The sequence below is a fragment of the Candoia aspera genome, chromosome 4 (assembly GCF_035149785.1).
Source record: "Candoia aspera isolate rCanAsp1 chromosome 4, rCanAsp1.hap2, whole genome shotgun sequence".
NCBI classification, from domain to species: domain Eukaryota; kingdom Metazoa; phylum Chordata; class Lepidosauria; order Squamata; family Boidae; genus Candoia; species Candoia aspera.
In genome coordinates, this window is record NC_086156.1 from 930,963 (window position 1) to 953,448 (window position 22,486).

Sequence of the window (22,486 nt, forward strand, 5' to 3'; positions counted from 1 at the left end):
TTACTCGGCCGGGCAGGGGGCCTGGGTGCTGACCACCCGCTCTCTGGGCTGAGCGGTACAGGCTGCCTCCCTGCCAGGCTGCGACCCACGGGGGGCTCCCTTGGGCATGGAGGGGTCTGCCCGCTGCCGCCGGGCAGCCAGACTGCGCAGGCAGGGGAAGCTGTTCCCACACTCAGTGCAGATGAGCTCCGTGGGGGCATTGCGTGCCCACTGGTGGGAGAGCGGTGCCTTGCACAGCCAGAACCGTTCCCCACAGCGCGTGCAGGAGAAGGGCTTCTCGCCGGTGTGCAGCCACATGTGCAGCTTGAGGGCGATGCACTTCTTGAAGCTGTGGGGACACTCCTGGCAGGGGTAGGGCCGCTCGCCCATGTGGATCTGCCATGGCTCGGCAGGTGGTGCTTCTGCAAGAACCACTCCCCGCACACGTCGCAGGAGAAGGGGGGTCAGCAGCCGTTGGCAACCCAGGGCAAAGGGGCATCAGTCTGCCACTTTGAGTGAAGAGGCAGGCCTTCCCTGGGGAGCCCCCCCAAGGATGTGGCCTACAACTTCCATCTTCTCCAGACCTACACGGGGCTGTGGGGCATCTGGGCCTGCATCAGCAGAGAAAGCTGCATTCGTTCATCTTTCTTGCTTCACACTCCTCTTGCTTCATCCCCCTCCCAAGCTCAGCACCCAGTAACGCCTTGGAGGGACCTACGGAGGATTGAGTTATGGAAGGGCATTGCCCCCTTTTGACTTCCCGGTCTGGACTTCCTGGTGGCTTCCCATCCAATGGCAATTCAGGCCCGATTCCGCCGCCTCGCTTTATCCGGGAAGCCAAGGGGGCTGGGCTGGGCCACGGGGTGACCGGCTGCAACCCTCCAGCGCCGCCTTCCCTCGCCCCCGGGACGTGCGCCGGCCCCGCGCTCCACCTCCCGTCCCCCTCGGGCGCCCGGCCGGGAGCATCCCAAGGCAAGAACGGCCGGCCTGCCCGCGCACACCCTCCGGCGGCTCCTCCCGACTCAAGGGGGTGGGCGCTGTGGGCGAGGGGCACCGGAGTCCGGCAAGGGCCGCCAACCAGAGAAGGCTGCCGCGAGCCTGGCTGAGACGCTCTGCACACGCGCAGAGGCACGCCGGGCTTCCCGGGTAGCCCGGTATGGCTCGGCCTCGGGGTCACGCGCGGGCGGGGGCAAGCAGTGGTACCGGGCCGAGCATCTCCTCCTCCGGCCGGCGAGCGGCCCCTTCCCGGCGCCTTGCAGAGCGCGGCGGCGGCGGCGCGCGCGAAGTGACCGAGCGGGCGGCGGTCCGGCCGAACCAGCGCTGCTGCCTGGACTGAGGTCCGGCCGCATCCGGCAGCCCCTGAACCGTATCCGCTCGGCCGGCGACGCGCCGCCCCTCGCCCCCGCCCCGCTCGGACGCTCGTTCCCGCGGGCGCCGGGGGCTGGGGGCGGGCCACGCCGGGCTTCCCGGCGAGAGTCGTGATCAGCCCGGAGGGGGCTGCGCTCTGCTGGGCGGGGGCTCCCGGGGCTTTCCCGGATCAGCCGCGGCAGCCCGGGGACAGGGCCGGAGCCGCACGAGGGGGCTCCGGACCCTGCCCGGTTCTGCTGCGCGTTTGGCCCGCGGCCCCGCAAGGTTTCCAGGCGGAGGGGCCGGGAAGGGTGGGGCGAGCAGGGACGGTATTCCCAGCCAGGCCAGGAAGGGCCAGACGGTTCCGGACAGACAGAGGGATGCGCCGAACCGCCCCGGGAGCGGGGAGGGGGTCTTCCAGCCACCACCGCTGAGGCCACTCAGATGCTGCTACCAACACCCCCCTCCCTGCCGAAAGGTTCAGTCCCTGGAGAAGCAGAGCTACTTGGAGACAACCGGAGGTGCCAGGGGATTATTCCCACTGCCCGCTGCCTACCTCTATCAGGGGCCAATGCAGGAAGAACATCCCCTTGGCCAGTCAGTGGCAGAGTCCACTCCGCCCACTTAAGCAGCCAGGTGGGTCCGTGGCTACATGCACACACCCAAAGCTTGGCTAATACTAAACTTGGTTGATTCTGACTTAGTATATTGTGCAAGGCCAAATCATTTCGGTCGTTCCACGTGGTTGGTTCCACCCGAGGGGCAATCCCAGAAAATGGGTTTGTTCAGCAAGAAGGATCCGCAGACGCGGCTGTGGCATCTCTGCCCCCCCCCCGGTCAGCCCCGGAGCCGGGAGTCTGGATTGATGCAGCCAGACGCGCATAACTGAGCCCCGGGATGCCTCTGTTCCCCCCACCACCACCAAAAAATCCTCCACTAGTTGCCTCTGAATAGTAATTTTTAATATGACAGGAGAAAATTATTTAATACATGGGCAATCATCCGTTTACCATCTCTACATGTTACCAAAATTAATATAGAGACTGATCTTGTTTTTTCTCTTGGTTCCATGAGGATTTGGGGGGGGTGCAGCTTTCAAGGGTCCAACGCAGCCCTCGGACCCCAAAGCGCTTCTCCTTGGGGCTCCCTTCTGCCAGGTCGAGAAAGCTGCCTGCATCTCCCGCACACACGATGGTTCCCCTTTCCGCAACCAGCAAATGGGCCAAGAGGTGAACACGCGGATATCCCCTGGCATCTTTCGACTCTGAGCCGGCCAAGGGAGGCTGTTGGGGTTCTGCCCAGCGCCCGGAGGCCATGCGGGTTCTGATGGGGAGGACCGCCCCACCCCAGCCTTAACCCTACCAAGCCCGAGTGGCTGTGGGTGTTTGGATCGCCCAGATCCGTGGATATTCCATCTTCGGCCTTGGATGGGTGGCACTTCCCCATTCCAGGGTGGTATGCATTGGGAGGGGGGTTTCCTGGACTCACAGCTCTTCACGGTGGAAGCTGTGGACAGCAACGCCTTTGCCAGCTTCATCTGGTGCCAGTTGCAGCCTTTCCTAGATCGGAGGACCCTTCAGACATACCCTGGTCACCTCATTGTGTGACTACTGCAGCGCATGCTACATGGGGCTGCCCTTGAAGACCATCCAGAAGCTCCCACTAGTCCAGAATGCAGCGGCACAGACAGCAATGGGCATGCCTCAGTATGCCCACGTACCACCCCTGCTTTGCAAGCTGCACTGGCTGCTGGTTTGCTTCTGGATGTGATTCAAGGTGCTGGTCACTACCCATAGAGCCCTACGTGGCATGGGGCTGGTTTCTTGAGGGAGCACCTGCCTCCTACAGCATCTGCCTGGCTGATCTGATCTGGCAAGGCTGGCATGCTCCAGGCTACACTGATTAAACAATGCCATCTATTGGGAAGTGTGCCTTCCATGTCATAGCGCCTGCTCTCTGGAACAAGGTGCCCCCAGATGTCCCCCACCCTACCACCCCCACCCTACTGAGGGCCCCAAAGACTCAGCTCTTCGCCCAGGCCTTTGGCGAGGGTGACCGATGCCCCTTTTCTTCTTTTTGTCACCATCTGGGTTTGTTTTCTCTGCCATCTTTGTTTCTTTCGTTTTGTTGTTTCCTTGTTTTTAAATGCTGTTAACCGTCTGTAAACTGCCCAGCGTTGCTGCGAGTCCAGCAGCTTATCAATTTAATAGTTATTATTCAGTTTGTTGTGGAGGAAGAGGGCTAGATCTGCTCCCTGCACCTTTTCTCGACCTGGAAGCCCCCCGCGCAGCCTGGGTTTCAAGAGCCGCACCTGAGGCCCTTTGCAAGGCTCTGCAATTCTCACTTGCAGCCACAACAGACTTGGGGGCTTGGCTGGGCTTTTTTTGGCAGTCTCTATCCCACCTTTGTACCTTTTCAACCTCACTTCCTCCTCCTCAATAGGATTTTTTTTCTGGTTTATTGGAACAGGCTCCAAGCGTCATGTGGTTCTTTGGTGATGATCTCGCCTGCTGCAACTGGGCAAAGGCTCAGCCTGTCCCAGGTCCCAAGTCCTTGCACCAGGGCACTTCTGCTGCAACGTCTGGCAGGGTCCCAAGAGGCTTCCGAGGTTCAGGAATGGCAAAGCTACATCAGAGCTGTTGAGTGTGAGGGGATGCGCAGGAACGGGGGGCCTTTTTCACAGGGTGTAATTAATTTATGGATCAATGCCCCAGGATGCTTGGGCGGCCATGAGCTATTCACAGCCCCAGAGCTGGTGAGGAGACAAACTGCCCTTCCCAATCAACACAGCAAAATCCCCCTTTGGCTCTGGGAGTCTCCTGGACTGAGCTTCACACACTTCTGAAGGCCCAAGAAACTCTGAGCAACTGTGCCAAGGCTTGTTCCGATGCCCTCCGTTGGCAGCTCGGAGGCGAGACATGAACCAACGTGCTCAGGCCAGACAGACCCAGGGCCGGAGCCCCGAGGAGAGGCGCTCTGGTCTCACAGCTGGGGGGAGGACAGCTGGCGGTCTGTCGACCCGAAAGGGCAGGAGGGAAAAGCAGAGGATCTCAGCCCGGGGGCTTCATTTCTAAGCCGTGCCTCAGCAAAGCTGCTTTGTGGTCTGCAGTCAAGCAACTTATTGCGCAGTGCCAAGTCTTGAGATTTCCGCTGGGAGCTGGTCCCAAGCCCTGGCCCTCCTCCGTGGGGGCCGCCGCGCAGGAGGTCCCCCTTCCCCGGTGGGGCCCGCGTTGTGCGCCACCCGAGGGGCCTTCCCAGAAGTTGGGATCGTAAGGGGAATCGGCGCCTGCTCATCTGTGGCTCCTCTGGTGCAGCGTCAGGTACTTCCTCTGTGTGAACTGCCTCCCGCACTCGGTGCAAGTGACCGGGACCACCTCAGGCAGGGCAGGCGCGAGCCCCCCGTCCTTCCGCCTCCTCCCCCTGCCTCTCCCCCTGCCAGCGGCCCTTCCTTCCGCCCCGGCCGGGCCCCGTCTGCCCTGCGGGGGGCCGCTCCTGGGCAGCGGCTCCTCCCGGTGGGTCCTGTGGTGGGCCAGCATGATCTTCCTGTCCCGGAAGCGCTTCTGGCACTGCGGGCACTCGTGGGGCTTCTCCTTGGCACGGGCCCTCTGCAGGCTGAGGCCCGTGCCGTCTCCTGGGGGGAGCGTCTCCCCGCGGTGCACCTTCAGGTGGCTGTTCAGGTGCTGCTTCTGCCGGCAGGTCTTGCCGCAGAAGGGGCAGCGGTAGGGGCGCTCGCCGGTGTGCATGCGGTAGTGGATGTTCAGGGTGGTCCGGTCCCGGAAGGTCTTCCCGCAGTCGGGGCAGCCATAGGGCCGCTCGCCAGTGTGGAAGCGCAGGTGCTTGACCAGGTGCTGCTTGTACCCGAAGCGCTTCCCGCAGGCCATGCACAGGAAGGGCTTCTCCCCCGTGTGCACCCGCTGGTGGCTGCGCACATTCCGCTCCTGGGCGAAGCACTTCCCGCACTGCTCGCAGGCAAAGGGCCGCTCCTTGATGTGGGAGGTCATGTGCGCCACCAGGATCTGCTTCAGCCGGAAGCTGCGCCCGCACTCCAGGCAGGCGAAGGGCCGCTCGCCCGAGTGGGTGCCCTGGTGCTTGCGCAGGCTCTGCTTCTTGTTGAAGCTCTTCCCACACTGGGCGCAGCTGTGGGGCTTCTTCGGCCCCGGGGGGCAGCGCAGATGGCACAGCAGCTGCATCTTGGCCGCCAGGCTCTTCTTGGAAGACCCGCCCCGGGCGGCGGCCGGAGGGGGCGCCTTCTTGCGCAGGTGGGTCTTGATGTGGCGCTTGAGGTCCCCCCGGGAGGGGAAGCCCTTGGGGCAGAGGTGGCACTTGAAGGGGCGCTCCCCGGTGTGGGTCCGGATGTGGATGGTCATGGCCACATTGCTCAGGAAGCTCTTGCCGCACTCGGGGCACTTGGGTGGGTTCATCTTCAGCGTCACCCGCAGGGGGCCCCCGCCTTTGGCCTTGGGGGGCGGAGCTGCCGTCCGTGGGCGGCCCTTCTTCCGCTTCTCGCTGGGCGCTGCAGGGATGGGCGCTGCGGGGGGCTCGGTTTCCCCTCTGCTCTCTCCCTCCCCCTCTTCCACCATCCGGATCCCATCTCCTGCTGGAGGAAAGGAAAAATCTCATCACCCCGGCCCAGGCGGAGACTCGCAATTCGACCTCTCTCCCATCATTCCTCCTACCCCTCCCCAAAACTGGGCTGCATAGCAACCTGCTCACAATCCCAGCGGCAGCAACACGGCGCACCCCTTTGCTGGCCTCTCCTTCTGCAGCATCCACAGGGAGGTGGGGGGTCTCAAAAGTCAAGATGGCACCTGGGCAATTGAAGCCCCTTTTTATGGGCATCAGGCACCTGTGGCCGTCATCTTGACTTCTTTGACTGCCTCTCCCAGATCCCCCTTGTCTCTGAAATCTCATTTGCACCAGGCCAACTTGCAGGTTGCTGCAATCCCAGAGAAAGCTTTGTGGAGCTCCAGTTGAGGAGGCGCTGGAGGTCAGAGAGAGATTATTGGCCTGAATCATTCTTGGCCAGCAACACAGCATCACCTTCATTATGAACCTGCATTCCCACCCTCCACCAACACACCTCCGTGTGTTGCAAGCATTCCTTAAACCTCTCCCCACAATCGGTTAAACAGCCAAGGGGACCTCGGACATCCCTCTCAACGCAGAAAGTATTTATTCCCCCCGCCCACAGCCTGGCTCTTCCTCCCTCATCTCCATCTCCTTCAGAACCCAGCAACCAACCTCAAACTCCCTATTCCCACGAAACCTTCCACGCTTCCGTATAAGAGCAATCTGCGCAGTGGTCATGGATGCCAAGGACTGCCCATCACCCTCCAGCCCGTGTCGCCCTGAAGTAGAAGCATCCGGTCGCCCAAACCGAAAACTGGGCATTCCAAGACAGAAGAGCCGCCGTAACGGAGGGGGGGCAGGTGGAAACAACGCTCTCTGAGGCCGGCCTCTCGACTTCCTGCTGCCAGGAATCTCCCCTGGAGAACTAGTTAGAAATCAAGTTGGCTTTCCCCATTCTATAGGTTTAATTTTATTTCCCTGCCTCCTCCTTTTAAATGCAGGTAAACTGATTTATACACAAAGACATTTCTTGCATAATATGATCGGAACAGATTGCATAGTCTATGAGCGAAGAATATGCCTGTGTGTTCTCCCTCTTCCTTTCCTTATTTTTTCCTTTCTCCAAATAAGATCGTAAAAAACTCTGACCGAGCCACGGGCCTCGTGGATTCCTCCACTCGCACGGCTTCCAAAACTCTCCAGTGAAAACGTCCTCCTTCCGTTCGATCTTGTTAATGATCCGTGGCTTGGTGGCCAGATGGCCTGTTGAAAACAGAGAAGAGCAAAGGCCAAGTGGTTTCTTCCCATTCCATGTCCATTTAAGTCCCCAAATCCCAGAAGGAGGGAGGGTTGCCCTCCCCAGTGTGCTAACCAACCTCCCACTGCTCTCATGCTGGGAGATCTGGGGAAGGAAGTGGCTGTTGGGAGCTTGGGCCTTCTCCAGTCACCAAGACGAACGATGGAGATAAAGACTCCCCTTGGACGGTCTGGGAATTTGAAGTCACGTGGCAATACATTTGGGATTTCCTGAATAATATTTCCAAATCACAAGGTGTGGCAACTCCACTTCGTTGGACAGACCCCATTAGCTTCTGGGCACTCTGCACTTCCAGAAGGACTCAGAGAAACTGGATTCAGTTCAGGGAAGGGGAATCCAGGACTGTGGGGATCAGAACCTAGTCCATGGAAAGAGACGGAAGGAAATGGGCCTGAGCAGAGAAGACAGAGGGGAAAGCCCTCTTCAGGAACCTGAAACATTGTCAAGCAACATCACCACGAAGAAGGGGAGGACCTCTTCTTTCTTGTCCCAGAGAGCGGAATAACGGGCTTAATTCGGGAAGGGAGATTCTGAATGACCGTTAGAGGAAACCTCCTTACCGATGGCCCAGGGAGGCGGTGAGCTCCTTGTCCCCGGAGGTGTTCACGCAAAGGCTGGACCGCCATCTCTAGAGACTTTAATCTGCATTTACCTAACCTCTGAGCAGGAGGTTAGATTCGAGGGCCTCAGTAGCCCCTTCCGAACGTTCTAGAACACCCTTCAGAGCTGTTGGACTAGGAATCCCATCATCCAAAGCTGGCATGGCATTTGGAAGACAGACTCAATATCACGAGGTCTGGTGGCTTTTCTAAGCATTAACTGAAGCAGCTCCGTACTCAGAGACCAAGTGTCTGTCAACCAAATGTTCTCCAGCTGCTTTTCCAAGCTTTGGGAGATCTCTAGCTGACCACAGCCAGGGAGAGGATGCTTCGGTCTGTTCCGGCAAGGCACCGCTGATAGTCTAAAAGGACCGGAGAAGGCCATGGAGGTCGCTCAGCAAGGCCTTTGATAGTGAAATGGAACCTCCACCATCAAAGACGGTTGACCCAACGAGGGAAGGTCTCCTGCCTTCACATCTTGCTGCTTGCAGGTTCCCCAGAAGCATCCAGCTGACCTCTGTTGGAGACACAAAGCTGGGCCAGGGAGATCTTTCGAAAGGGAGTCCTTACACCTCTTCCGACTCCAACAGTCACCCTCTTCCCTCCAGGACATGAGCAGTGAAGTCATTCTTACCCAAGGAAAGAACCGCCTCATAATTCTCCATCATCACAGCCTGGTAGAGCTCCCTCTGCCATCCGGTTAATTCTTCCCATTCCTCCCGGGAGAAATAAACAGCCACGTCCTCGAAGGTCACCTGCGCCCACAAGGAAGCAGTCCTGGGGTTTGGATCTAGGGGTTCCAAGGGCCCCAAAGGATCCCACTTATCCGATGTGCTCAAGAACAAGCATGGCAGGAACAAGGGGTTCATTCTGCACACTGCCTTCCCCAGCTTGTGGCTCTCCAACGGGAAGACTGACCGGGAGGAGGAAGCCCAGCACATTGTCAGAAGGCTTTGCCTCAGGAGAGCTCTCTGGGGGAGCAGCAGAAATCCAGGCCCAAATCTACAAGCAGCAGCAGCAGCAGCCCAAGCCAAGCCGATGCCAATGCCAATGGACCAGCTGACCCTCCTCCTCCTCCTCATTTAATTTATTTATTTATTTACATTTCAAATTTAGTCTCCGCCCATCTTGCTCAGAGAGCAACTCTGGGTGGCTGACCTTCCCTCTGACAAGTGCCCCCAACTGGTGACAAGGAAAGAGACCTTGTGACTTCACGTTAATCTGGCTCCGCATTAAAGAGATTGCAAGGAAACTTTCCAGACATCCCTGCTTGGACCTCTAGAACCCTCGGACAGGAAGGACAGTGCAGGAAGCCAAGGTCACAAACATCCTGATTTTGATTTTGGGGTTTCTGAAGATCCAACCAAATCTTTGAACTCTGATGGTCTTCAGGAGAAAGGGACGTTGGAGTTTTGCCTCCGGTACAGTAGAGGTATTTGGTGAAGCTCTTACAAAGAAATCCCCAGCTTTTAGTTTAAAAGAGGCAACTACCACTGCTATTCCTAGACAGGGCAAGGATCCCAGCGAGCCTTCTGGCTGTAGACTCTTCCTGGGTCAGTGCGGATGCTAGGATTAACACCCCTTTGATCTGCACATTACACGGGGCTCTTTGAATTGCTGTGCATCCAGTAGGGTTTACAAATGGTGGTCCAGCTTCCGACTACATCGGATTTTTAGCTTACAGTCCTGTTTTAACTTAAAATAATCAAAAGGCAGCAGTATAATTTCTCTGAATTCTGAGAAGGCCTCAGAAACCTTTTGTTGAAACTGCTGAAGAAGCCTTTGACTTACCTTGGGTTCCCTCCAAGTTTTATACTTTGGGTGTATACGGCTTATCTAACTCCCCAGTCATTAAATGGTGCGCCCTCTTAAATGTAATCATTGTTAAAGGTGCGCCCTCTTTATTTCAAGGTAGATCCTGCGAGTGTCCTCTTTTCTTTTTAATTTGGCCTTCGGCTGGGGAATTCTGGGAGCTGAAGTCCACATACAGTCTCAAAGTTGTTGAGACTGAGAAACACTGCTCTGTAAAGCTGCTCCAAATAAGAGAACCATTCCACTCCATGCAACACTAGAGTGTTTCTCTTAAAAGTGTCTAGGGTGAAGTCGATTTCACGTACACATTATTTCCACCAGACCAGAAGGCCGCATGGATTTCCTCCATCAAGGGCACCCTGAGGGACTTTTGCTACGCAGGTTACAGCTATCAGCTGGGATACTGATCCTGGGGTTAATTTTTATAATATGCACAATGGTGGAAGGAACTGAATGGATGATAAAACTAACAGAATTGGCAGAGAAGGTGAAACTGACTTTATCGGCTAGAAATAAGAATTAGTTTAATTTTGTTTCTGCATGGAAATGGCTTTTGGACTTTCTGTTTGTAACTTGGGGGGAAATTAAGTTTTGTTTTTGGGATTGGATTATTAGGTTGGTATAGACTATAGAAATAATGTTTATAATAGTTAAAAGAGTAAGAGGTTGATTTTTTTTAATCTATATCTTTGCTGTAAGAGGTCGGAAGTCGTTCTTTTCATATCTATTTATTTCTGCACTGAGCAGTCACTAAGTGTGGTCTGCTTGTAGCATGATGAGGTATATAGACGTGTTTGATTGTTACATGTTTAAAATGTGCGTGTGTTCTTTTTGTACCAAGTCATCTCGTCTGCCTCCTGAGGAATCTGTATAACGACCAAGTAGCAACGGTAAGAACAGACCACGGAACAACGGACTGGTTTAAGATTGGGAAAGGAGTACGGCAGGGCTGTATACTCCCACCCTACCTATTCAACTTGTACGCAGAACACATCATGCGACGTGCTGGGCTGGAGGAATCCAAGGCTGGAGTTAAAATCGCTGGAGGAAACATTAACAGTCTCAGATATGCAGATGATACCACTTTGATGGCTGAAAGCAAAGAGGAACTGAGGAGCCTTATGATGAAGGTGAAAGAAGAAAGTGCAAAAGCTGGCTTGCAGCTAAACCTCAAAAAAACCAAGATTATGGCAACCAGCTTGATTGATAACTGGCAAATAGAGGGAGAAAATGTAGAAGCAGTGAAAGACTTTGTATTCCTAGGTGCAAAGATTACTGCAGATGCTGACTGCAGTCAGGAAATCAGAAGACGCTTAATCCTTGGGAGAAGAGCAATGACCAATCTCAATAAAATAGTTAAGAGCAGAGACATCACACTGACAACAAAGGTCCGCATAGTTAAAGCAACGGTGTTCCCCGCAGTAACATATGGCTGCGAGAGCTGGACCATAAGGAAGGCTGAGTGAAGGAAGATCAATGCTTTTGAACTGTGGTGTTGGAGGAAAATCCTGAGAGTGCCTTGGACTGCAAGAAGATCAAACCAGTCCATCCTCCAGGAAATAAAGCCAGACTGCTCACTTGAGGGAATGATATTAAAGGCAAAACTGAAGTACTTTGGCCACATAATGAGAAGACAGGACACCCTGGAGAAGATGTTGATGCTAGGGAGAGTGGAGGGCAAAAGGAAGAGGGGCCGACCAAGGGCAAGGTGGATGGATGATATTCTAGAGGTGATGGACTCGTCCCCGGGGGAGCTGGGGGTGTTGACGACCGACAGGAAGCTCTGGCGTGGGCTGGTCCATGAAGTCACGAAGAGTCAGAAGCGACTGAACAAATAAACAACAACGTGTTCTTTTTGGCTATAACCTCAGCTTTTGGGCCCTATGAAGAACTGGGAGTTCCTGGGGCCAGGGGACTAACTAAAGGAATTATATAACTCTGAGAGGAAACTTTTACAGCTTACTTGCACAATGGATTGTAGATATGGACTCGCTGAAGTTCTGAAGCAGTATATAAAGGAAATAAATACATTTGAAAGAAGCTTGAAGGACCACTTCATCTGGTGCTGAGAGAAAGCCTTTGATGGCATTCACTCTAGCACAGTGTTTCTCAACCTTAGCAACTTTAAGACTGTGGATTTCAACTCCCAGAATTCCCCAGCCAGCCAAGTTGGCTGGGGAATTCTGGGAGTTGAAGTCCACACGTCTTAAAGTTGCCAAGGTTGAGAAACCCTGCTCTAGCTGTTACTGAAGATCCCAGACAATTTATCTCCTAGACCATGTTTGGCCTGTCCCTTTGTACCGATCCACCGTCCAGGTGGTCCTCTACCATCAAAAGGGCAGGGCTTTGGTCCCCTGGCTGGGGCCACCATCTTGATGTTTTGACCCCCTCCTGCAGGCACCCCAGACTTGCATCCTTTGCTTGGGCAGTTAGAGACCCTGAGTGGGGGAAGGGGTTGCTGGAGGTTGGCATCAGGCCCTTTTACTGACACCCAGAAGCTTCTGTCCCTCATCTTCCATTTTCAGAACAAAACTTTGCTTCGGTGTCGTTTTCTGGCCTGCCCACTTGCCTTGTTTTCTTGCCTTGCTGGCTCACCTGGTTTCCTCCCCCGCCCCCCCCCGTGGGAAGTTAATTAACAAAGGACAAGGACAACTACCTGCCACTCTCTTAGTAAATAGAAACATTTCAACATGCAATCAAAATAGAAAGAGGGAAAAGGCCTGGAATGTGGTGTTACAAACAGGAGGAACCCCAAACTGTGGACCCTAGGGAGGGCTCAAACGATTTTTTCCTCGCCCCCTTCCAAAAAAAGCCCCCTCTTCCAAATTTATTCATATAATTTGTATTCTGCTCCAGCCGGCCGGCCGCCGCTGCAGGTAAGCGGCGACCGCCCCCTTCCAGGCCTCCCTCCCAGCAAAGGCAGGGGCCGGACCGGAGCGCGCCCCGCATCCCGCCCGGACCGCCACGGAGCCGGGCGGCTTTCCGCTTCCGCGAGCGAATCGACCCCGCCGGCCTTGCCCAGGAAGGGAGCGGCGGAGGCGAGCTGGGCCCGCAGCGCGGCCGGGATGCGGGCAGAGCCGGCGGCGACCCTCCCTCCGGAGCCGCCTCTGAGCGCCGGGCGGGGGACGGGGCGCTGCGACCCGCTCCAGCGCCTGGGCGCGCCGGGCCGCCGCGATGCGGAGCGCTGCGCTGCGCTGCGCTGGGCTGCGCTGTGCTACGCCGGCCGGCTGCGGGACCGCCGCCAGCCTCGGCCACGGCGCCGGCAGCGGGCGCCCTGCCCGCCCCCGCCGAGGCGCGGCCGGATGGCGCTGGCGGCCCCCGGCTGGGGCGGGCGGGCCGACCGGAGCAGCAGCCTCCCGCCCCGGGGCTGCGCCGGGCTCGGGGCGCCCAGCACCCCAGCTTACCTGCGCGGGCCGCGGCCTCGGCGCCTCCATCGCGTGGTCGCGCCCGCTCCGGGGGAACAAAGGCGGCGGAGGCGGCGGGCTGGGACCGGCGGGGGGCTCGGGCGACGCCGCCCCGGCTCCGCCCGCTGGAAGGCCGGGAAGGAGGAGGAGCGGGGGCGGAGCGCGCGGGGCGGCTCTCGGCGCGCTCCCGACGGCGCCTGGGCTGCGCGGGGCTCTGGCGCCCGCGGGCGGGGCGGGGCGGGGTGGGGTGGGGCGGGGCAAGGGGGCTGCGCTCCCGCCGGGCCGGGACCCTCCGCCTCCCGCCGTCCCGGCCGTGGCGCATCGGGCTCGTGGGACTCGGGAGGGACCCTGCGGCTCCCGGGCATCCTGCCGGCGGCGCCTACAGTTATAATGGGGCACCTCAGAAGAGAGTCAAAGATACCTTGCCCCAAACGCGTTGGTTTGGGCAGGAACCACCTGCTCTGGCACTTTTGAATTCAGCCTATACTGTCCTCTAACGCAGCGTTGGTACTGCCTTGCTGGCTGAGGAATTCTGGGAGTTGAAGTCCACCCATCTTCAAGTTGCCAAGGTTGAGAAACGCTGCTCTAACGCCTTCGGGTCAGGGTTAACCCAAAGTGGAGGGCATCCCTCTTTAGACTTTTCAATAGTTCTGGCAGCCCCCCACCCCCTTTATCTAATGCTGGTGGCGCACTTCCCCCTCCCACCACTTTGGCTCATGGGATTTCCAGGCCCTGCAGGGCCCAGCCCAGCCTGTGCCTAGCAAGGCCACAAGCCTCTCCCCCTGCCAACTGGGCGGCAGCTTGGGCCCCTTGTGCTCCCCCTGACTGAAGAGAGTGGACCTTAAGAAAGAGTCGGACCTGGAGCTGAGCAGCAAGAAAACCACCTGCTTGTGACCCCACGACACTGTGGGAACAATGCTCAGCCAGACCGCAAGGCGCCTCCAACGGGCCCCTGCAAACTGGGCCACAGATGGGAAGGGCTCCCCTGCTGCCACCTTGGCTCGCTGGAGCAAAAGTTCCCACAAGTCCCACTCTGTGACGTGGCCTGATGGTTGAGCGCCATTAAAAGGCTGACCCCACGTGTGACGGCGGTCAGAGCCTAAATGCTCTGGCCAGGATCGTATTTCAGAAAGGAACTGAAAGAAAATGCAAATATGCAAATCTGATGCAAATCTGTGGTGCCCCCACATGTGGAGTGCAAAAGGCCACAGAGAGGGGCAGAAGGTGGGGAGAATAATTCTGGGGGGTCTGCTGTGCTGCCCTACCTGGTGTGGGCATCTTCAGTGGGGGAACACGCGATGTCATGTCCACTGTGACGTTATTGTGCAAACAATGCCACAGACATTATATAATTTGCCACACCATTTGCACAAATGACATCATGACAGGTATGACGACATCACTCTGGGTTCTTCCACAGCAAGACTCTGATTGACATCCAACATTCCTCTAAACCATAATGTGGCTTCTCTTATTTTGGCTTAATGTTTTAAAGCCTAGCCAACAAACCATGATTCATTCAACAAACCATGGCTAAATGAATCACACCTTAGCCAGGATGAAACAGGATGTGGGTTATTTGGAACAGAAAGCAGAGTCTTGATTTGTTTGGAAAACCTGAGACAATTTTTCCCCCTGTGTTACCGAAATCTGAAAGACCCCGTAAAACGGACAATAGATTCAAGACAGACAGAACACACAACACCTCCGATTGGGATGGGCGCTGGCTGAAGGCGGATTTAAAAGGCAATTCAGTGCATCCATAGAGGAGTGAGCACATTCTGCTGACGTTTCTGGACACGCTTTATTAACTTTTCCAACCTCTATGCCGACTTCCAGCCAAAAAAACTCACAGGGCAGCTAATGAAAAGACGCTCCACGGCAAGCCCCCCCCCCAGCTATAAATACGGCTTTTTAAAAAAAGGATAATTATTGTTACTGAAACAGGTAAGAGTCATAGAGTTAGCTTATGGAGCGCCAGTATTCCAAGGAACCTTCCCTGACCAGCCGTTGTCCAAAGGTATTGGACGAGGGGACCGTGGCGGGGGATAACGGCAGCTGAAAGGTACCGGGTTAGGGAGGTGTGGCTATAATGGCATGTGGGAAAGACCTTGGGAGGCGGGGTGAAGAGAGGCTGCCCAAGGAACGGTCAGATAAAGGGGGGCAGAGCCCACAGCTGCATAACGGGCAGGGAAAGAGGCTCAGGAGGGACCCTCCCTCGCTTCTCTGGCTGTAAAGGAGACGGGGGAGATTTGTCCTTTCAGACTTGCCAGATTCTATCAATGTAGCCTTGCAATGAAGCAGAATTTGCTCGTCTGGTTGTGTTTCCCGTCTGGTCCACCTGGGAAGGCTGACCACAACTGAGGGATGAAGGGCACCAAAGGCGCTCAGGTCCCGAGGGGCAGGTCCCCTCCTGGCTTTCCTGCCTGGCCGCTCAGGGCCCCAGAGAAGCCCCATCCGGCAGTGGAGGCCCCCCAGTCAGTGTGGGGAGGGGGGCCCGTGAAACTTCTGGTGCCTGGTCAGGTGGCTCTTGTGCACGAAGCTCTTCTCGCAGTCGCGGCAGGGGTGGGGCTTCTCCTCCAGGTGGGTCTTCTGGTGCTCCCGCAGGTAGACCTTCTCCCGGAAGCTCCGCCCGCAGACCCAGCACAGGAAGGGCTTCTCCCCTGCGTGGATCCTCCGGTGGACGGTGAGGCTGCTCTTCCCCCGGAAGGCCTTCCCGCAGTCCAGGCAGGCGAAGGGCTTCTCCCCGGAGTGGATCCGCTCGTGGTACGTCAGGGTCCGCTTGGCCCGGAAGGCCTTCCCGCAGGCGGGGCAGGCGAAGGGCTTCTCCCCGGTGTGGGTCCGCTGGTGGTCCTTCAGGTACATTTTTTCCCGGAAGCTGCGCCCGCAGTCCAGGCAGGTGAAGGGCTTCTCCCCGGAGTGGACGTTCTGGTGGACCGTCAGGCTGCTCTTGTCCCGGAAGGCCTTCCCGCAGCCCTGGCACGGGAAGGGCTTCTCGCCCAGGTGGATCCTCCGGTGATACCGAAGGGTCTTCCTGTCCCGGAAGGCCTTCCCGCACTCTTCGCACGGGAAGGGCTTCTCCCCGGTGTGGATCCGCTGGTGACTCACCAAGTTGCTTTTCTGCACAAAGGCCTTCCCGCACTCATTGCAGAGGTACGGCTTCACACCCGTGTGGATCCGCTGGTGCAGGGTGAAGTGGCTCCGCGTCCGGAAGCTCCTTCCGCACTCCGGGCAGTGGTAGGGCCGCTCTCCAGCGTGGATGCGCTGGTGGTCCCGCAAGTAATGCTTGTCTCTGAAGCTCTTCCCGCACTCCTGGCACACGCAGCGCTTCTCCCCCGTGTGGATCCTCTGGTGGACGATCAGCTTGCTCTTCTCCCGGAAAGATTTCCCGCACACGTCGCACGGGAAGGGCTTCTCCCCAGTGTGGATGCGCTCGTGGACACGGAGATCGCTCTTGTCACGGAAGGCTTTCCCACATGCGGCACAGGAGTGCGGCTTGTCCCCCATGTGGATGCTCCTCTGGTGGCGGTCCAGCTCCTTCTTCCCACGGAAGCCCTGCTCGCACCGGGGACAGGGGAAGGGGCTCCCCGTCGGACTGGCAGCCTCCAAAATGGGGGCCTGCTTTTCACTCCCAAAGCCATCCTTGCGGTCTGCGGGCCGCCTTGCGTCTGGAGGAGACTGACCCTCGGGCGATCCGTCGGCAGGCTCCCTCGGGCTTTCATCATCCGAGCCGTTCCAGAACATCCCGTTGGAGGAAAGAAGGTAGAGGTCGTTTCCTGGGGCGTAAGAGGAGAGCAGAAAGCGAGGATGAGCCGTTGCTTGGGAAAGATCTCGCACTTCACGTGCGTACCCTGTTCAGCCGTGACTGGGAGGTTTCAGAGGGCAGCTCTGGGCCCGCACGAGCAGGATGGGCCCGTGGCCCGGTTCCTTCCCACCCAGAGCCACGAAAGCGGCTCTTGCCAGCTGCTTGGAAATCCTCATCAGTGGCCTGCCCAGGGTCTGGTCTTCCATACTTCAGACAGCCTGGGGCTCCCAGGGAAGCTGAGACATACTTAGAAGGCTGCATGGCTGAGTAGCTACCCTACTTCTTTCTTGCCTAGGGTTTGCATATTTTGTTTTTATTATATTTATTTTTTAATATCGATTTTGATACTAACTAACTAACTAAATAAATAAAGGCTGCCCAACTCTACCACCAGTTTATTTATTTATTGTATTTATCTAATTTATCCCCGCCCATCTCCTCCCGTCGGAGGCCTCTGGGCGGTTTACAACAAGCGATTAAAACCATCACAATAATACAAAAAACAAAATACAGTAAATATACTATAAATAGAAATTAAAAATAAAGAATAAAAAATCCAAGCGGTGAAGCATCTAAAACAGGCCATGTGTGGGAGGAGTGGTCTATAACAACCATCCCCATGTAACTCTATTCCCCTCTCCACCCCAAGCAAGGCAGCAGAACCAGGTCTTCAGACTCCTCCGGAAGGCCAGGAGCGATGGGGCCAATCTCACCTCCGGGGGCAGCATGTTCCACAGGGCGGGAGCTACTGCGGAGAAGGCCCGCTTCCTGGACCCCACCAGATGGAATTCTCTTACAGACGGGGTCCGTAGCATGCCCTCTCTGCACGATCGGGTGGGACGGGCTGATGTAGTGGGGAAGGGGCGGTCCCTCAGGTAGCCTGGCCCCATGCCATGTAGGGCTTTAAAGGTGATAACCAACACCTTGAATTGGACCCGGAAGCAAACTGGTACGCAATGCAGCTCGCGCAGCAGTGGTGTTACATGTGCCCTTCTGGGGGCGCCAAAAACAGCTCACGCAGCCGCATTCTGGACCAGCTGAAGCTTCCGGATACTTTTCAAGGGTAGCCCCATGTAGAGTGCATTGCAATAGTCTATCTGAGAGATAACAAGGGCATGAGGGACTGTTCGAAGGGCCTCCTGGTCCAGGAAGGGGCATAACTGGCGCACAGCACGTAGCTGCACAAAGGCTCTCCTGGCCACGGCTGCCACCTGCTCTTCGAGCAGGAGCCGTGAGTCCAGGAGGACCCCCAAGTTACACACCGGGTCTGTCTGGGGCAGTGCAACCCCATCCAGAACCAGAGATGTTAATGTCCCAGATACAGAAGAACCATTAACCCACAGCCACTCGGTCTTACCAGGGTTCAGCTGAAGCCTGTTGTTCCCCATCCAGGCCCCCACAGCCCCCAGACACTCGGAGAGGGTGGTCACGGCATCACTTACTTCACCCGGGATGGAGATATACAACTGAGAGTATCATCAGCATACTGATGATACCTCATCCCATGGTGACGGATGATCTCGCCCAGCGGTTTCATGTAGATGTTAAAAAGGAGAGGGGAGAGTACTGATCCCTGCGGCACCCCACAAAGAAGGGGCCGCGGGGCCGATCTCTCCTCCCCTATCAACACTGACTGGAGGCCCTGGAGGAAGGAGGTGAACCAGCGTAAGACTACGCCGCCCACCCCCAGCTCCCTGAGCCGCCCCAAAAGGATACCATGGTCGATGGTATCAAAAGCTGCTGAGAGGTCAAGGAGAGCCAGGATGGATGCACTGCCCCCATCCCGCTCCCGCCAGAGATCATCCATAAGTGCGACCAATGCCATTTCCGTCCCATAACCGGGCCTGAAACCTGACTGAAAGGAGTCTAGATAATGTTTCCTCCAGGACCCTCTGGAGCTGCAAAGCCACCACTTTCTCAGCCACCTTCCCCAGAAAGGGGAGGTGCTGCCCAACTCTACCACCAGTTTGGGTGGCATACAGCCAAAGCAATCATACAGTTCAATTAACCCCCCCCCCATAAATAAATGTAAGAGAAGCCAGTCCACGCATAGGACTGCCACCTGCTTTAACCCAAGGCCGGGGGGCCTTGCCCCAGGACACCCTTCTTGAACAGATTCCTTCTGAGTAGGACAAGAGGAAGCCCCCCAGAAGCTGAAGAGTCAAGGCATGGATGCCTGGGGGCGGGGACAGGGGCACCTTTTCGTTTTTACTGAATATATTTGCATATAACTTGTTTTTCAAAAACTCTCACAGAGGTTTGCAGTCAAGGGCCGGAGGGAAAGAGACACCATCATGACCGTTTTCAACCCGAGGAATGGCCCTGCGGGAGGCAGCAGAGACTGGCCCTCGAGGACAGGGCAGACCTAAAGCCCCCAGGGCCAGGAAGGAGTGCTTATAGCACGTTTTCAGCAAAGGGTTAGAGTGCAACTGCGAGGGTGGGTGCTCTGGCTTCGGGGTGGGGTGGGTGAGATGGCCAAGACTGCCCCCTGAGCTGTCCCCGCCAGCCTCAGCTGCAGAAGCCTCACATTTCCCCTGCCCTGAGGTTCTGAGTGTCCCTGTACGGGTAGTCCTCGACTTAGGACCATTCGTTTAATGAAGGTCCGAAGTTACAACGGCCTCAGAATGGGTGCTTTAAGGCCTGTAAAGCATTTCTGAGTGTCACAAAACATCACAGCACCCCTCCCCTGTGGCCACATGATTGAATTTTGGGTGCCTGGCAACCGGCTCGCATTTATGACCAGTTGCAGCATCCCACAATCACAGGATCATGTTTTGTGACTTTTTTGCCATTTTCTCGCAAAAAACGCCCATTGAGGAAGCTGGATTCGCTTAAGGACCCATGAGTCACTTAGCGACCACCATAAAAATGGTTGTAAAATCGGGTCCAGTCACATGGTGACTCGACTTACAACCGTAATGTGGTTGTAAGTTGAGGACTGCCTGTAAGGAAACAGATTCTGTCAGTCCTGTTATTTCAAAGCAAGAGGGAAAAGGTTTACCCAGGGATATGAGCATCCTGTAGTTCTCCATCATCACCCCCCAGTGCAGCTCCCGCTCCCAGTCCTGCAGCAGCTCCCACTCCTCGGGGGAGAAGGACACGGCCACGTCCTCGAAGGTCAGCATCTCCTGCAAAGACACAGAAGTTGCCTCAAGGGAGCCCTGCAAGGTTCTGCCACGGAGTCCCAGGGGACCTGGCCCTTGAGTGAAGCTGCGCACAAAACATCTCCTAACGTGGCTACAAGGATGTCCAAAAAAGGACCAGGCAGGGCAAAGGTCTGCCAGGCGGTACTGCAGCCCCCCAGCCAGGGAGGAGGAGCAGCCCCCCACCCAGCTGTGTTTCCATTCAGTGGCCCGGAAGATGCTCCGAGCGAGGCAGACCCAACAAGGGGGGCTGCAGAGCCTGCCTTTGGAAGCTCCGTCTCCCACACCTTCCTGCTGTGGGTACGTGGCGTAGGGCCAGGGTAGCTGCCGGACGTCCGTCTCCAATTCCTTCCGACCACCACACCAGAACTGCGGGGGGGGGGGGTTGTCAGTGTGCTCCAGCTCCCAGCTATTGGGAAATCTGCTCTGGGGATCCAGCAGCCTTCCCTGCCACCGTGCATGGCTCAGCCTCCCCCAGCGCCCCGAGAGCCCTCTGGCCCTTCCCTGAGGCCCTGAAGACCTGGAGGTCCCCGCTGGCATTTGGCTGGTTCTCCAAGCTGTTTATTTCTGGTCTTTATGGACTGGCAACGGGATGATTTGTAAACCCGGCGATACGTTATCTTACCATTCCTGATTTGAATTAGTGGCTTGGATGCTTCCTTCTACATTCTATAAATTGTTTTAAAAAATAAAATAATCTTGGACAAGGCTTCTCAAGGTAGGCTGACCGGGGCTGCCCATGGCTGCCCATGGCTGGTGCGTGCAACACGCCTTCCTGCAGCCCTGAATTAACTCACCACTTACATGTGAACCTTGAACTAAGCCAACAAGCTGAGTTCACACAACATGTACAGCCAAAGAAAATCTTGTCCAGCTTAGTCGTGGGAATGAGCTGCTAGCTGACCTGCTTAAGTGATCTTGCTGAACCAGCTGGGTGATTCACCACGCACGGTCAAAAAAGTCAAGATGGCGGCTACAATCGTGCTCTCAAAGCCCTGTGATGCTGGCAAAAAAGGGACAGGGCTTTGTGGTGCCAACTTGACTATTTTTACCAACCCCCCCAGCAAACGTCCCTGCCCCACAGGGAGCATTCCAGATCACGCGCTCAGTATCCCCCAAAGGCAGACGGCAGTGGCAATCTGCAGGAACGAGGCTGAGTTCCCTAGGCTGGCATTGCAGGAAGGCGTGCTTGACGCAGGAGCCCGAAAATGCTGCTTTCAGAAGGCCCGAGAAGGAGCCCAGGGGGGGGGGGGATGAGGCCAAAGGAGGCTCCCCAGGCGGATGCCACCACATTCCCTGCAGAAAAGGAAGGCCCAGATCCGCTGGGAAAGCCAAATCTCCCCCCCCCGCCACTTTCACTTGGGCAATAAAGGGTTGGCCAACATCCCACCTGAGCCAGGAGACCGTCCGCCATCTCTCTCGCTCTGGCTGGGTCCAAACCGCTGCGGGATCCCAGCTCCTCTTGGCCAAGCGTGCCCCGGCACCGGAAAGCTCAGGTGATTGCCCGGGGTGGGCATGTGTGCACATGTGCTGGTATATCTGGGGAATCAGGAGAGAAAATCACTTCAAACAAGCTGAGCTTTCCAGCCTCTTTTCCACAGCTGTCCAAAATGGCATCGGCCCACACCCCAGGTCTTGCCAGAAAGGGCGGAGGCCGGTTTAAGGAGATGTACCATGCCAGGAGCCCCACTGGTCCATCAGAATTCTTCAGGTGGTATAAAGTAGGGGCCAACATCTCACTCAAAAAGAGCCATGCAACTGTCTCTATCACTGTTTCTCAACCTTGGCCTCTTTAAGATGGGTGGACTTCAACTCCCAGAATTCCCCAGCCAGCACGGAATTCTGGGAGTTGAAGACCAACATCTTAAAGTGGCCAAGGTTGAGAAACACCGCAATGCCTTTAGATCTCGCTTCCCACAGTACCCTATCATATTCAGTGGCAGAATGACCCATGCCGTTTCTAAAGTCTAGAGTAACTTTTTATCCTCTGACAATTTTATATATATGAACTAGAGGCACAGGGACTGGGAGCACATTATTAAGGGTGATGTGGGGGGAGGGTAGCTTATCATACAAGGTGTGACTGACTGAACAAAAACGACCTTCTCCTGATCATTAATCAGAAAGAGGGGAGGATTTTAATTCGTTTTAAAAAATAAATGGGCAGAACCTGGCAGCAGGTGCTGGAAGGGCCAGCTTTTTCTCCCTGCCGATTTACCCAGATGGAATTGAAACTGCGCGCCGCCCGGGAGGAAACGCTGAGGCTGTTCCGGCAAATCTGCGGCGCAGCGCCTGCCGAGGGGCGGGCGGCTTGACCGGGGCCGGCCCCTTCCTGCCCCCCGCCCAGACGGACCTGGGCGCCGCTCCCGCCTCCTGCCAGCCATGCTGACCGGGGCTCCGGCCTGCAGAGCCGGGGCGGGGGAAGGGGTGGGCTCTGCACCGGGCGAGCCACCGTCTTCGGGGCGCGCGGCCCGGGTGGCACTCTGCGGCTGGCACGGCCGAAGGCGGCC

At 56.7% G+C, this 22,486-nt stretch overlaps 3 protein-coding genes across 5 annotated transcripts; all 3 read right to left on the minus strand.

The window, feature by feature from the left end:
• On the minus strand, nucleotides 1–2,642 carry LOC134496122 (zinc finger protein GLI4-like). The gene is made up of 3 exons (XM_063301876.1): nucleotides 2,435–2,642; nucleotides 1,034–1,756; nucleotides 1–401 (listed from the first exon to the last, which is right to left on the minus strand). The coding sequence occupies exons 1-3, from the start codon at nucleotides 2,640–2,642 to the stop codon at nucleotides 1–3; spliced, it is 1,332 nt and encodes a 443-aa protein (XP_063157946.1).
• Nucleotides 2,643–3,323: 681 nt separating this feature from the next.
• LOC134497536 (zinc finger protein 501-like) lies at nucleotides 3,324–13,148 on the minus strand. Of its 3 annotated transcripts, none has more exons than XM_063303238.1 (4): nucleotides 13,029–13,148; nucleotides 8,447–8,567; nucleotides 7,045–7,158; nucleotides 3,324–5,920 (listed from the first exon to the last, which is right to left on the minus strand). In XM_063303238.1, the coding sequence occupies exons 1-4, from the start codon at nucleotides 13,056–13,058 to the stop codon at nucleotides 4,617–4,619; spliced, it is 1,569 nt and encodes a 522-aa protein (XP_063159308.1). In that variant the 5' UTR covers nucleotides 13,059–13,148; the 3' UTR covers nucleotides 3,324–4,616. The 3 variants fall into 3 exon arrangements, with proteins under 3 accessions (XP_063159308.1, XP_063159307.1, XP_063159309.1); XM_063303237.1 differs by having other exon boundaries at nucleotides 3,324–5,923; XM_063303239.1 differs by lacking the exons at nucleotides 8,447–8,567; nucleotides 13,029–13,148 and adding an exon at nucleotides 7,774–8,165 and having other exon boundaries at nucleotides 3,324–5,923.
• Nucleotides 13,149–15,297: 2,149 nt separating this feature from the next.
• On the minus strand, nucleotides 15,298–21,519 carry LOC134497539 (zinc finger protein OZF-like). Its single transcript, XM_063303242.1, has 3 exons — nucleotides 21,367–21,519; nucleotides 19,835–19,961; nucleotides 15,298–16,804 (listed from the first exon to the last, which is right to left on the minus strand). The coding sequence occupies exons 1-3, from the start codon at nucleotides 21,388–21,390 to the stop codon at nucleotides 15,507–15,509; spliced, it is 1,449 nt and encodes a 482-aa protein (XP_063159312.1). The 5' UTR covers nucleotides 21,391–21,519; the 3' UTR covers nucleotides 15,298–15,506.
• Nucleotides 21,520–22,486: the final 967 nt, after the last annotated feature.

What these genes read in the sequence shown, in the direction of transcription:
- LOC134496122 (XM_063301876.1), bottom strand. Translation starts at nt 2,642, where the DNA reads ATGGCCTCCGGGCGCTGGGCAGAACCCCAACAGCCTCCCTTGGCCGGC. An exon ending in CTTTGGGGTCCGAGGGCTGC is followed by an intron (nt 1,757 to 2,434) that starts GTTGGACCCTTG and finishes GAGTGGCCTCAG; the next exon opens with CGGTGGTGGCTGGAAGACCC. An exon ending in GCGGCCCTTGCCGGACTCCG is followed by an intron (nt 402 to 1,033) that starts GTGCCCCTCGCC and finishes TGGTTCTTGCAG; the next exon opens with AAGCACCACCTGCCGAGCCA.
- LOC134497536 (XM_063303237.1), bottom strand. Translation starts at nt 13,058, where the DNA reads ATGGAGGCGCCGAGGCCGCGGCCCGCGCAG. An exon ending in CGAGGCCGCGGCCCGCGCAG is followed by an intron (nt 8,568 to 13,028) that starts GTAAGCTGGGGT and finishes TTGTGGGCGCAG; the next exon opens with GTGACCTTCGAGGACGTGGC. An exon ending in TCCACGAGGCCCGTGGCTCG is followed by an intron (nt 5,924 to 7,044) that starts GTCAGAGTTTTT and finishes CCTTTCCTCCAG; the next exon opens with CAGGAGATGGGATCCGGATG.
- LOC134497539 (XM_063303242.1), bottom strand. Translation starts at nt 21,390, where the DNA reads ATGGCGGACGGTCTCCTGGCTCAG. An exon ending in CGGACGGTCTCCTGGCTCAG is followed by an intron (nt 19,962 to 21,366) that starts GTGGGATGTTGG and finishes GTGTCTTTGCAG; the next exon opens with GAGATGCTGACCTTCGAGGA. An exon ending in CAGGATGCTCATATCCCTGG is followed by an intron (nt 16,805 to 19,834) that starts GTAAACCTTTTC and finishes CTTACGCCCCAG; the next exon opens with GAAACGACCTCTACCTTCTT.